Source organism: Delphinus delphis, chromosome 7 (genome assembly GCF_949987515.2).
Source record: "Delphinus delphis chromosome 7, mDelDel1.2, whole genome shotgun sequence".
In the NCBI taxonomy this organism is placed as follows: Eukaryota; Metazoa; Chordata; class Mammalia; order Artiodactyla; family Delphinidae; genus Delphinus; species Delphinus delphis.
Genome location: NC_082689.1, coordinates 92,029,362 through 92,044,349, shown reverse-complemented (window position 1 = coordinate 92,044,349; position 14,988 = coordinate 92,029,362). Strand labels below are relative to the sequence as shown.

At 37.6% G+C, this 14,988-nt stretch overlaps 1 protein-coding gene across 1 annotated transcript in view; it reads left to right on the top strand.

Moving 5' to 3' along the window:
* The window catches only part of THSD7B (thrombospondin type 1 domain containing 7B), a 752,940-nt gene that overhangs the window by 231,460 nt on the left and 506,492 nt on the right, over window positions 1–14,988 (top strand). Inside the window, exon 4 of the mRNA XM_060015718.1 lies at window positions 1,340–1,509. Within this exon, the coding sequence (XP_059871701.1) occupies window positions 1,340–1,509 (170 nt within the window). The remainder of the gene's footprint in view (window positions 1–1,339; window positions 1,510–14,988) is intronic.

Below are 14,988 nucleotides of genomic sequence, written 5' to 3'. Positions count from 1 at the left end.
TATTCCCCTAGTAATAAACAGGACCTGAACTCTACATTTCAGACTCTTGCCCAGCCCGGTGACTGATTTTCACTTGGAAAACCCTGTGAAGATCAAATAGTGAGGCAGAGGGAGAAGAATTATTACAACAAACCCCACAGGATTGTCCAAATTCTTTTTCTACAATGGGCTTTTCACAAGACTGTTGATCCTCAGCTTTCAAGCTTTTTAGAATGATGACGCTCATTGTGAGAGGCTTTGCTCACTCTTAGGTTTCTTAGAGATTTGCTTCCTGATTTTGATGTCTGTTACTTGATTTCATTTTTACTCTGGTTTCTGTAAGGCCAGGGCCTTGGTGACACATGTTTATTTTTATTGCTACTTTTTCTTTTAAACAATCACATAACTGAGAAAACGTTCCTTAAATCTGAAATGGGACAGCGAATATGAGAATGTTCTTAGGTTTGGTTTACTGTTTAGAAGCTAATGAGTCTTCTGGTATTTATGGGAGTGCTGTAGGGTTCTGTTAATGCTGTGGGCTTGAGGAATGCTGTAATAAGCCACAAAAGGAAATTCTGTCTGCAGTCATTCTCCAGGTATGAGTGTAGTGTTGTTATGGTTGTTGTGTTTTCTGTAAGTTATGTACAAACTTCACTGTGTTTTTTCCTTTTATTTGTGTGTGTGCGTGTGTGTCTATCAGTGTATCTCAACCAGTTGTAAACCTGGAAGACATATTCTAAATCAGTATAACCATGGCATGTCTGTTTATGTAAGAAAAAAAAAGTAATTGTCAATTAAATACAGTGGCACATTGTGAACTCATTTTTAATATGTATACCCTTATCTTAGTGGAGTCAAACTGATAGAAGTACCTCTATCAAGAAGGTTGAAAAATCGGAGGTAATCTCTGTCCATTTAAACTAATATGTTCAGACATTCATACACTGGCCCACTAATTAAAAAAGAAAGGCCAGCTTTCACACAAAGTCATCCTGAGGTTTGTAAAATGAAACCCCATGACAAGCTTACCTGCTATGTATTAGGCTCAATTGGTTTCCAGCTCCTTCCCTTGATTCTGTACTCTCTTAGAGCTTTGAGGCTGAGACATATCTACCATTTATCCATATTTCCTTCCTTCGCTCCTCTGGGCCTGTACTATAAGCACTATAGGCTGCTGTGATTTTGCTGCAGGAAATAAAAGGGATTTAGTATTCAAAGCTGGTAAACGTCTTTATCCATAGGCAAAGATTTGGTACTAGAAAGAGAGACGATTACGTACGTTTGATGTTGATGACCTAAGTTTCCTGTAGAATATTGTATTTTCCTTACTTCTTCTTCTTCTTTTAAACAAACCAAACAGATATTCCTGGAGGACCTCTGAATGGAAAGAATGCCAAGTCTCTCTCCTCCTCGAGCAGCAAGACCCCCACTGGCATATGACGGGACCCGTTTGTGGAGGTGGGATCCAGACCCGGGAGGTGTACTGTGCCCAGAGCACACCAGCGTCCACGGCACAGAGGGCCAAGGAAGGTAGGCAGCCAGTTCTGGGGACAGATTCTGCTGCTGATTGGAAGGGAAATCAACACCAACACCATCTTCTCATATTCTCCTCGATATAATGGACCGCCAGCATTCACAAATTTAATGTTTGGTTGACTCTTTACAAGCTATCCGTAAGTTCTGTTGCTTGAAGTAGTTTGGAATAGTCAAAATAGTACTGCTAATAATATCAGTCTCAAAGGATTGTTGTGAAACTTAAATGAGAAAATATACCTAAGATCTCTAGTAGAAATGACTGCTACAGGCTAAGGTGCTGGTACGCTGGAGTGAGTCAGTTGATGAAGAGTTAGTAGCATTCTTTTTTTTTTTTTTCTATAGGAGAAGTTTTTTGTGAATTTGTGAGTGTGAGAAATTCTACAGACATTTCACTTTCAGATATCAAGGATCCATTCATTTATTGCCAGGTTTTAGATAATACGAAACTAAGAAGGAGGAAAAGGAGGAGGAAAGACAACTTTCTCCGTGGTGTGCTCTCTATTAGGCGTGTGTAATACAATCCATTTGTTTCAGAGTTTAGGATAGTGATAACATATAAGGACTGAAAAACTGGCCCAGATTTATTTAAGTCAATGGATTGAAAAGCTGAGAGTGTGCAGTAATGCTTCCACTCTAGAAAAATATATGGCCTCTTCCAGGCGCATTGGGGAACCCAACAGTGCCCTCTGTAGAAGTGGTCAAGGTGAGAATGTTTCCTTGAGTGTGCGTGTACATTCTCTGCTGTAGGACTTGGTTAGAGAGAGAAGATGCGAGATTTCTCATTGTAGAAATACATCCATTTCATCCTGTAAAGCTTTTCATACCAGGTGCCTTTTCTTGTGTGTGTGACATGGCCTCTCATCATTTCAGAGGCCATGACCATAGCCTTGGATGATTCAGCTCATGACTCATAGAAGGATCATCTTTACAGATACCTTAGCATTTGCTTCAACAATTGAAGTTACAGTGTCAAATTTATAGGGCTAGAGTTATTTAAAAATTAGTAGTTAAATTTTCTTCCTTCTCTAATGTCACCTTTGGAAAGTGACAATTTACACACTTTCTCTTCCAGCATAGAACATGACTGTGCTTACTCCTCTGAATTTGGAAGAACGAATTTAGATAAAAAGCTTCAGATTATTCTTTCAGACCTTGGTGATCTTTCTCTTCTACTTTCTCCTTCTTCCCTTTTACTGTTGTCTACAGTACTAGGATCTTCAGGGGTCAACACATACGTAAGAATTTTGTAGAATTGGTATATTATGATCAATTTTAAGCTTCAACATTTAATCTTCTATTGACATCTTCATCTTCCTAAAGTTTCTTTAGTAAAAATAGCTTTCTTATCGATCACCTATTTCTATAGTGTTTTCAACCTTAATCATTCCAGCTTTCTTAATGGAAACATGCTGGGCAGGAAATTTGTAATTAGGAGGAAAGTGGAAGGATGGTGTTCTAGCATTGGAAGTCGTATGCTACATGTTGGGGGATGTTAAATAGAGGAGGGGTGTTAAGTGCAGATTTAGCAGCCTATTAAGCCCTGGTACAGGGTGCTTCAAGCATCTAAAAAAGAGGAAAAATATCTTAGGCCAAGGCATACTTCCAAATTAATACTTTGGTACACATGGAAACAGAAAGCCCTTAGAAAGCCTAAGCCTGGTAACCCAGTTCTCAGTGGGGGCACTTAGATGTGGGGACAAGATACATACACATGGATGTATATAACGCAACAATGTACTCTTGTAGAAATTTGAATACAGTAGTCAAACTATTGCTGCATTGGAAAATACAGAACAGCCACATTGCATTAAAGGCATGGTAAAGATTACTACTTATCTTTGTAATCACTACAAAGGTTTGATTTTGCTCTTGTTTGGAAGTGAACCAGAAAGGTTATTTAGCCATTACTTTCCTTTCTTATAAATGCTTTAATTTCCTGCTGTTATTATTTATGGATATACCTTGACAAATCTGGCAACATGAAAATGTCTTCTTGGCTCAAGTCAAATTGTTCAAGAGAACAATTGGATTGCAGTTATAAGGGACCAAAGAGTGTTTGCCCAATTAAAGAGGCAGAGTTTAAATATTTCTAACCTTTCTGCTAATGCAGTAACAAAGGCCAAAATTGATGACATTTTTTGCATTTCAGTTTTTATAAAGAACCGCTTTTTTGTTTTGGGTTTTTAAAATTATTGTTAGATTTGGAAGGGAGAGGGGATTTTAAGAGCATTGATTTTGGAAACTCTTTTCTCAGTCATAATTGACTTTTCCACAAGGTTAAGTTTTCCTTTGGCTCCAGGATACTCTGTTCACTCTCTGAAGTGGAATTGCTTGACTTTTATTCCTTGAAAATCCCACCATCCACTGTGAATTAATTACTCTGCATTCCAAGAACCTGATCTTAGAGGAACCCACAGTCTTAGGGAAAAAATTAGGTTAATTTCCATGGATCTCTCATGAAATAAAATGTAATAGACTATCTAGATACCAGAATAAAAACAACAACAACAAAACCCAGAAAAGAGTGCTAATTCTCTCCCAAGGGCCTCAGAGTCTCCTGCTGGATGCTGAGGATGAATGGGACTTCCGTGCAGTTCTGTTGCCAACTTATTCTTGTTGCTAGCCAAGTCTCCATTTGACCTCGATTCAGGGTGTTTGTCGGAATAGTATAATAACATCTATGGCATATTTACCTGGTTCTGCTGTTCACTGTCCATGTGGTGTTTTAACTGCAGCCAAAATAATGCTATAATAATCAATATGAGAAGTGTTACTAGTAATAGTAGACAGGCCAATAGATTGTGAATGAAAATGTAGCAGAGTATTTATGATTTTGTTTACCAGTTATTGTTGTAGAGAGAATTGTATTTCTCTTTTATAGTTCAGAAGCACCAGCAAGAATGATGCTAACCTGTAAATCTAAAAGCTTGGATTTGGTGAGGCCATTTTCTTCTTGCCCTTTGGTCAGGTGAAATTAAAACCACTCAGCCTGCATTCAAGGGATATTTCTCAGATGGTAAAACATTGAAAGAAGGGATGCACTTTCAAAAATCTAATAAAGACAGGGAAAAATTTATTCCATTCGTGACAGTGTGGCCTAGAGATTGGCATATCAACAAATGTGGGATGAAATGGCTTAGAGATGCAGTGTATTTATATGGTGAAGAAAACAAAACAAAACAAAAACCTAAAAACTAAATCAAAAATTGGGAAAAGATATTGGTGTGGTGACAGTTAAGCACCATGTTTTAAATTCAGTATTTGGCATTAAATGGACACAGCTACTTTAGAATGCACACCATTTAGCTTTGAATTGTTAATTGTGTTAGTTAACCACTCCACACCAGTAAGATAGTTCTTGAAAGTCCTATGTCTCTGTAATGCTGGGCCCAGAGTTGGCATTAAGACAGTACATGATAAGATAAGGGAACATGTCCTAGTTTTAAATATGTTGGTTTGGTGAGTAGAAAGTGGATGACCATCACACATAACTTTTTTTTTCAAAAATAATTTGTTATGTGCTAGCTATATCTTAGGGTCTGTCCTAGTCACTGGAATTGTAAAGATGCGTCATTAATACAGTCTTTTAATTGTGACAACAATTGTACTAACAATTATGCTATAATGTCTTAGGTAATGTGTCTTCAGTAGTGTGTTACATTTTATATATATACATATGTTTGTAATATATAGGCCATATATATATGTATGACATAGTTAAAACCATTTAATGATGCCTGAGAGTAATCTTCATAATGGAGATAATGCTTCAAGAGAGTTTGGAGGATCAACATGAAAGCATGTTCTAAGTGGAGACAGGGAGAACATATGAAAATAAACGGAGATGTTTATATTCAGTGGTGGCATGTGAAGTGGTATGAGAGGAGCACAGGAAATAAGGAAGTTAAATAACACTTAAAAACTAGTCTCTAAGAAGGAAATAAGGAAGTTAAATAACATGTAAAAGCTAACCTCTAAGAAGGATGTTACATAATGATTAAAGGATCAATCCAAGAAGAATATGTAACAATTATAAATGTATATGCAGGCAACATAGGACCACCTGAATACATAAAGCAAACATTAACAGACATAAAGGGAGAAATTGACAGTAACACAATAATAGTAAGGGACTGTAACATCCCAATTACATCAATGGACAGATCATCCAGACAGAAAATCAGTAAGGAAACACAGGCCTTAAACAATACATTAGACCAATGGACTTAATAGTTATTAATAGATATATACGGCATGCAATCCAAAAGCAGCAGAATAAACATTCTTTTCAAGTGCACATGGAGCACTTTCCAGGATAGATCACATGCTAGGCTATAAAACAAGTCTCATTAAATTAAAGAACATTGAAAACATATCAAGCTTCTTTTCTGACTGCAAAGCTATGACTCTATAATCACCTACAAGAAAAAAAAATTCAAAAAACGTAAACACATGGAAGCTAAACAATATGCTACTAAACAGCCACTGAAGAAATCAAAGAAGAAATCAAAAATACCTGGAAACGAATGAAAACAAACAAACAAACAAAAACCCAATGACCCGAAATCTATGGGACACAGCAAAAGCAGTTCTTAGAGGGAAGTTTGTGGCAATACAAGCCTACCTCAGGAAATAAAAATCTCAAATGAACAACCTAACCTTATACCTAAAAGAACTAGAGAAAGAAGGAAAAACAAAACCCAAAGTTAGTAGCAGGAAAGAAATTATAAATATCAGAACAGAAATAAATGAAATAGAGACTAAATATATATATATATATATATATATATATATATATATATAAAGATAAATGAAACTAAGAGCTGGTTCTTTGAAAAGATAAACAAAATTGATAAACCCTTATACAGCTTCATCAGGACAAAAAAGGAGATGACCCAAATCAATAAATCAAAAAGGAAAAAGGAAAAAATGAAACTGACACCACAGGAATACAAAAGATCATAAGTGATTACTCTGAACAACTATGTCAATAAAATACACAACCTAGAAGAAGTGGACAAATCCCTAGAAATGTACAGTCCCCAAGACTGAACCAGGAAGAAATAGAAGATATGAACAGATCAATTACCAGTAATGAAATTGAATCAGTAATTTTTAAAAATCCCTACAAACAAAAGTCCAGGACCAGATGGCTTCACAGGTATATTCTGCCAAACACTTAGAGAAGAGTTAACACTCATCCTTCTCAAAATACTCTAAAAAATTCAGAAGGAAGTAATGCTTCTGAACGCATTGTGTGAGACCAACATCACCCTGATGCCAAAACCAAAGACACTACAAAAAAAAAAAAAAAAATATGGGCCAGTATACTGATGAACATAGATGTACATATCCTCAACAAAATTTTAGCAGTTCGAATTCAACACTACATTAACCACATTTGTGGTTCAATATCCACAAATCAATTAATATGATAAACTACATTAATAGTTCGAAGAATAAAAATCATGATTATCTCAATAGATGCAGAAAAAGCTTTTGAAAAAATTCATCATCCATTTACGATAAAAGTTCTCCACAAGGTAGATACAGAAGGAACATAATAAAGGCTATATATGATAAGTCCACAGCTAACATCATGCTCAGTGGTATGAAAGCATTTCATCTAAGATCAGGAACAAGACAAAGATGCCCACTCTCAACAGTTTTATTCAACATAATATTTGAGGTCCTAGCCACAGCAATCAAACAAGAAAACGAAATAAAAGGAATCCAAATTGGAAAGGAAGAAGTAAACCTATAACTGTTTGCAGTTGATGTGATATTATACATAGAAAATCCTAAGGATAACTTTAAAAAAATCTCTGGAGTTCATCAATGAGTTCAGTAAATTTTTAGTATTCAAAATTAATATACAGAAATCTGTTGCATTTCTATACCCTAACAACAAACTATTGGAAAGAGAAATTAACCAAATAACCCCATTTATGATCACATCAAAAATAATAAAATACCTAGGAATAAACCTAACTAAAGAGGTAAAAGAACTGTACTTGCAAAATTATAAGACACTAATGGAAGAAACTGAAGACAACACAAACATATGGAAAGATGCTCTGTGCTTATGGATTGGAAGAATTGATATTGTTAAAATGACCATAGTACTCAGTGCAATCCCTATTAAAATACTAGTGGCATTTTTCACAGAGGAGATCAAATAATTTACAAATTTATATGGAAACACAAAAGAATAGCCAAATAATCTTAAGAAAGAAAAACAGAACTGGAGATATCACAGTCCCTGAATTCAGACTACAAAGGTACAGTCATCAAAACGTAGTATTGGCACAGAAACAGGCACATAGATCAATGGAACAGAATTGAGAGCCCAGAAGTAAACCCACACACTTATGGTAAATTAATCTACGACAAAGGAGGCAAGAATATACATTGGAGAAAGGTCAATATCTTCAATAAGTGGTGCTGGGAAAACTGGACAGCTACATATAAAAGAATGAAATTAGAACATTCTCTAACACCATATTCAAAAATAAACTCAAAAGGAATTAAAGACCTAAATGTAAGACTGGAAACCATAAAACTCTTAGAAGAAAATATAAGCAGAACACTCTTTGACATAAATCATAGCAATATTTTTTTGGGGTCTGTCTTCTAAGGCAAAAAGTAAAAAAAGCAAAAACAAACAAATCGGATCTAATTAAACTTAAAAGCTTTTGCACAGCAAAGGAAACCATAGATGAAACAAAAAGACAGTGTACTGAATGGGAGAAAATATCTGCAAATGATGTGACCAGTAAGGGGTTAATACCCAAAATATACAAACAGCTCATACAACACAGTATCAAAAAAACAACCCAGTTGAAAAGGCAGAAGATCTGAATAGACGTTTTTTAAAGAAGACATACAGATGGCCAACAGGCACATGGAAAGATGCTCAACATCATTAATCATCAGAGAAATGCAAATCAAAACCACAATGAGATATCACCTCATACCTGTCAGAATGAACATAGTCAAAAAGACCACAAATAACAAATATTGACTAGGATGTAGAGAAAAGGGGACCCTCTTACACTCTTGGTGGGAATGTAAATTGGTGCAACCTCTGGAAAACAGTATTAAGGTTTCTCAAAAAAATAAAAATAGAACTACCATATGATCCAGCAATTTCACTCCTGGGTATATATCTGAAGAAAACAAAAACACTAATTTGAAAACATACATGTGCTCCAATGTTCATAGTGCATTATTTATAATAGTCAATGTATGGAAGCAACCAAAACATCCATCAATTACATGAGTGGATAAAGAAGATGTGGTATATACATATATACAGCGGAATACTGCTCAGCCATAAAAAAGAACAAAATTTTTCTATTTGCAACAACACAGATGGATTTGGAGGGTATTATGCTTCGTGAAATAAGTCAGACAGATAAAGACAAATACTGCATGATGTTATATGTGAAATCTAAACTATAAAACAAATGGATGAATATAGCAAAACATAAACAGACTCACAGATATAGAGAACAAACTAGTGTTTAACAGTGGGGAGAGAGTAAGGGGGAGGGGCAATATAGGGGTATAGGATTAAAAAGTACAAATGTCAGTGTGCTAAGAGAATTCTCGTGAATGGTCATGTCCTATTTGCAAACTTATTTTGCAAAAACTTATACAAGAACTTTTTGAGATATGAAATAAACTAATTTACCTTATGAACAGATTTCTTAAGGGGCGATTGAAAGAGGTATTCCACCATCATTTGAGGGTCTAGAAATGTCCTTTACCTGTCTTTAGAAATTGGTTTAAAAGTCAATAAGCTCATTTGGGTGTGAGAATAAAGTGTCAGGAAAATAATATGCTTAGAAATTCCCTTAGCATCAACCCTTAGAGGAGAAATGAGACTGCTTCAATGGGGTTACAGCATTTTCTCTTGTTTTATAGTAACAGAGAATCACAGATAACTGATGAAGTAGTCTTTGCTAATTCATAGCAGGATATTGGATGGCAGTTCACATGAAACCAAGAGATAGAAGACTTTTGGCCTGTAATATTTCTGCCTTGGAAACATACTCAATTATTAGGAATATATAGAGTATATACGAATATAATTCAAATATTCTCTCCAAAAGTGTGAAAGCTGATAAAAGTTTAAAAGGAAAGGAACATTAAATACTTAGAGGGGATTAGGTCACCTGGTGTCTAAATTGAGATTAGTTTCTAGTGGTTCTGTTTTATTGCATTTGTGTCTCAGTTTAGTGATTTTTTAAATCAAGTGTAACAGACTTATCTTAGTATGATATAGCAAATGTTTACTGAGTTACTGTACTTAGTGAAAATATTGAAGAGTGCCTACTTTAAGCATTCATTAGATTATCAGGCTGTTCTTGACATTAAAAATTTTTTTTAATTTATCTCAGGGTTTAATTCACATGATTGAAATAAGAGCGGGAGAGAGTTTCCCTTGACAAATGATAGAGGCAGAATATTTGAGGAGAAAGTCTACTATTGAATAGAAGTTACTCCTTGCGGGGGAGAATAAGCTTGTGGAAAAATGGGCCTTCTTTACAACATGTGAGCCCTGCTTGATTTGATCTCCTAAAAAGGAAGAACACGTGTTCTTTTTTGTTTAATATGTTATATATTTATTCAGAATTAGCACAACTGAATTGATGATTCAGCACAGTGTACTACTGAAACCAGAGTATGTGGCATCACAGAGGAGGGAGATCGTCAAGAACCTAGAACTAGATGTGAGTTTGGATCTTTCCAGTGGTTTTGCCAGTAACAGTTTAGCTTTTCTAATCCTAAAATTGCGCTAAGACCATACTCCTGTAACAGCACATCACTTTTTGCCTGATATCTGGCCATTCTGATTGTCTTTTTTACTCATTAAGCTGTAAAGCCCTTGAAAGACATGCTGGGGTCCTTCTTTAAATTTCCGAGTGCCAACATCTGTCATGTAAAGGGCAAATTTTTAATGCTGTGGAATTCAAAATGGAAAGCTCTTCAAGTGAGAGTGAAATACTGAGTTTTGTTAATTTTTTTTTTTTTTTTTTTTGCTTTTTGGGTAACACAGTGGAAGAAATTGTTTTACTGTTGACAAAACCAAAATGATCTCCTATGTGGAGATCAGCATTCCATGCCAAGGCCAGGTGGTCCAGAGGCCCTGGAATGAAATCATATTAAATAGAAGATATGAGGATCAGGAAGTGATGGAAATGGTCCATCACTTGCAGAAAGATTGAGGAGGAAGGTAAAGGAGAGACAACAAAGACAGTCACTGGGCCAGCTTGGACTGAAACTGTGGCTTTACCCAGTGGTCTTGGCTCACTACGCTAGGTAGTTGATTTTTGAATAATTTTTATAGTTAAATATTGCCCCCTTTGTTGTTCCCCAGAGAAAAGAGATCATGGAAAGCACAAATGATTTCAAATTATTTATGTCTATCAGGTTTTGATCTTTAACAGTCTAGGAGGGGAGATGAGACAAACAAATAACTACAGAAATAAGTGCCTTACGAGAAAATAGGAATTTTAGGGAAGGGGAGGCTAAACCAGTGAGATGTGAGGGCGATAGGGTATGTTTGTTAAGAAGAAAGCTTTTACATGGGCCTTAGCAGAAGGGCATGCTTTAGACAGGGGTTCATATGAAGGGGACAGAATCCCAGGTGAAGCAAACCATGTGAGTAAAGACACAGAAGTGGAAAGTCATAGAACCTATTTAGAGTAAAACCAGTAATCAAGTTGGACATGGATATGGAGTGGATGAAGATGAGGGCCATGGATTTAGGGTAGAGACAGAATGCTAGGCTGTGGTCTTTGGCCTTATAATGGTCATGAGATGCTAGGACTTGAAGTATTACCCTCTCTATCCCTGTGCAACACTCTGAGCTCCAACAATACTAAACATTTTTTTTTTTTTTTAACATTCTAGACCTTTGGAGCTAGTCTCTGTCTGACCACTGACCATGATCCTAAGGTGTCCCTCATTCCCCTTCACCCTCATGAACTTCTCCCTAGCTCTGACCTATCACCTGGATGACCTCTACTTCTTAGAAATTGTTTCCTCTGGGAATCCTTTGAGATGACATAGGCTTTCTGCTCCCCAGTCACGTTATTTCACTGCGTTGTAATTGCACTGCTTGTGTGCGCTGTTAACCAGGCTACTGTGCAAGGTCTGTGATGTTGGGGACCTCGTCTGTGTTGTTCACTGTTATTTTCCCAGCATTTAGCACAATATCTGGTAAATAAAAGGTACTTGAACTGAATTCAAGCGTTGCCGCTTCTCATGTTTCTTTCACCACCTTTGTCTTTCTTTCTCTTGGCCAATGCTCTACAAGGACGTGGTTCTCGGTCCATTTTCAGACTTGGATAAAACAGCGTATTGTAGTGCCTGGGATCTGGCCTCTTGAGTAGCAGCTGAGGAGCCGGTAGTTCAACCTGGGAGATACAACCTGAAAGGGTAGGAGACTTAGCTCCGTGAGGAGTGAAACGTCACTCAAGGGAAACGTGATTCAGGAGGGAGCCAGGCTATTCCCAGTGCACCTGTATATTATTCCAATATCTTCTTTTTAATCCTTCCAGAGAAATCCGGTTTTCCAAATACACAAATCTGGCCTATATACCTTTGTGTTTTATTGTATTGGGTTGGCCAAAAAGTTCGTTCAGGTTTTTTTGCACCATCTTCTGGAAAAACCCAAAGGAACTTTTTGGCCAACCCAATAAAACGGTAGCCAGCAAAACACATTGCATAGCATTGCTTCATATTTTCCTTGCTTTACTCCTGGTGTTTTTTTCCCCTGTCACTGCCTCCTTGCCTTGCAACTTGCAAAGAAAGTGGGTTTTTTGGGGCTGTGCCCTGTGGCATGTGGGGTCTTAGTTCCCCGACCAGGAATTGAACCCATGCACCCTGCAGTGGAAGCACCTAGTCCTATCCACTGGACTGCCAGGGAAGTCCCAGATAAAATATTAACACCTTAATTCTCATCATAAGCTCTACTTTCTAGAGGGCTCAGCGACAACAAAACTCAATGAGTATTGAAAGAAAGAATGAGAGGTGCTATTTTTTTTTTTTTTTTTTTTTTGCGGTACGCAGGCCTCTCACTGTTGTGGCATCTCCCATTGCGGAGCACAGGCTCCGGACGCGCAGGCTCAGCGGCCATGGATCACGGGCCCAGCCGCTCCACGGCATGTGGGATCTTCCCGGACCGGGGCACGAACCCGTGTCCCCTGCATCGGCAGGCGGACTCTCAACCACTGCGCCACCAGGGAAGCCCGAGAGATACTATTTTTAAGGATTTATAATGATAATCTAGATGAGACATAGTATGAGCCTGAAGGATGGTGGCAGCTGTAAAAGCTCTTCTTTTTCTCTTTCATTTTCCTTCTCTTTTTTTCCTCTCTCAACCTCATTTTCCTTCCTCTTCTTTTATGTATCATTCAGTTTTTTTTTTCATTTCTTCCTGTTCCTCATCCTTTCCCTCTTCTTTTCATCTGGCATAAATCTTGAGAACAACATTGTCAGTACCTGTGGTCGACTCCACAGCAGTCGGTACATCGTCCAGCAAAAGGAGGAAGAGCTCAGTATGTATTTCTTGAACAAATGAATTCAAACCCCTGCATCTAGTCTTACCATTCAGTTTCAGGCATTTCTTTTCACATTGAAACAGCTCTTCTCTTCTTTGCGATCGTTCACATACACCTGCACTTCATTAGTGAAGAGTTAAGTTCTTTTCAGAGTCGAAGATTGCATTTGGAAAAAATCTGCTGAGACTAGTGCATTTACAATCTTTAGTTGGCTGTCTCACTAAACTTCGTTTTGTCAACTGGATTAGATTTTTCTCCAACACCAGGCCAAGACGTAATGAGGTTCCTCTTGGCAGTGCAATTTCTGAAACAAAGTTATCCCTTCCAAATCTATTTCTCCAGCCTTGTTGAATATGTGAATGGAAGTAGGACATAGAAGAAATATCCACTTATTGTCCAGCTCTTCCTGCAGGAAAGTTTCACAACTTTCTCACCAATTTATTTTAGTCATTAGCATTTTTCCATGCTCTAGTTGGAACTTCACACCGAGTTCTGTCCTCAAGAGGGAAGAGTCACTTAATAAGATCTCTGTGTGTTTAAGAATGGCTGAATTACTCTTTGTGTCTTCTGGCCATTTTCTCAATAATGGAGAGAAGAATCAATTTCCATGTCAAGGAACTTCCCTGGTGGAGCACTAGTTAAGAATTTGCCTGCCAGTGCAGGGGACACGGATTCGATCCCTAGTCTGGGAAGATCCTACATGCTGTGGAGCAACTAAGCCCAGGCACCACAACTACTGAGCCCTCAAGCCACAACTACTGAAGCCCATGCGCCTGGAGTCCGTGTTCCGCAACAAGAGCAGACAGCGCAATGAGAAGCCTGTGCACCGCAGCAAAGAGTAGCCCCCGCTCGCTGCAACTAGAGAGAGCCTGTGCACAGCAACGAAGACCCAACGCAGCCATAAATAAATAGATAGATAAATAAATAAATAAATAAATAAATAAATAAAAGACACTTTGCTTTAAAAAAAAAATTTTCCATGCCAAGAGAAAAGCTGAAAAAGCTGCCGAATTGTGATACCTCTTCTAATTTTAAGATTCTCTGTGTCTCCATGTGGAATATAATTGTAGTTCATTTTATTCTTTCAAGGTCTGCTTTTCTAAGACTTTGATTTTATTTCAAACTGTTGATGAGATGTACCTGAGTTGTCCCAATTCTTTTAGGCTTGAAGCTCAGTACTGAAACCAGATATTTCTTTTTGAATAAGCTGTAGCATTTTAAATGCAGTGTTCCCACATTGTAATTTTTATTGTCCTGCCCAGCCCCATATCAGATTTTTTCCCAGGATTCCAAACTTCAGGATATTGACTCTGCTGCTGCCAAATGTTCATGCTAAAAACCTGGGCAATATCCTTGGCATTTCACTGTCATTCACCTCTTTGCCCACATTCAGTCTGTCACCAAATTTTGTTAGTTCTGTTATTGAACCAAAACTTGGATCCACTCGCCCACATGCGGTAAAGCCAATCTACTGATGCTGGGTTGTGGTGAAGGAAAGTGCAGCGTTTATTGTAAGGCGCTGTACAGGGTATCTGGGACAGCTAGCGCTCAAAAAGTCTGAACTCCTCTATGGCTTTCAGCAAAGCATTTTTAAAGACGAGGTGAGTGAGGGCAGTAACAGGGCAGTGACACAGGGGTTAACGGTATCAATCCTCAGGTGCCAGTAGTCCTGGGGACTATGTGCTCATGGTCATCAAGTAGTTAATCTGGTGGGGTTTTAGCATCTGTAAAGCAACTCAGGAAACATGCATCAGATACTATTATCTAGATATTCCACAGAGGAGCTAAAGTAGAGGATAAGGGGGACGGGACTGTTCTGGGAAGCCCCACGGGGTCCTGCTTGGTTACAGCTCTACTATTTTTTTGTTTGTTTGTTTATTCTATGTATTTCTATCTCCCT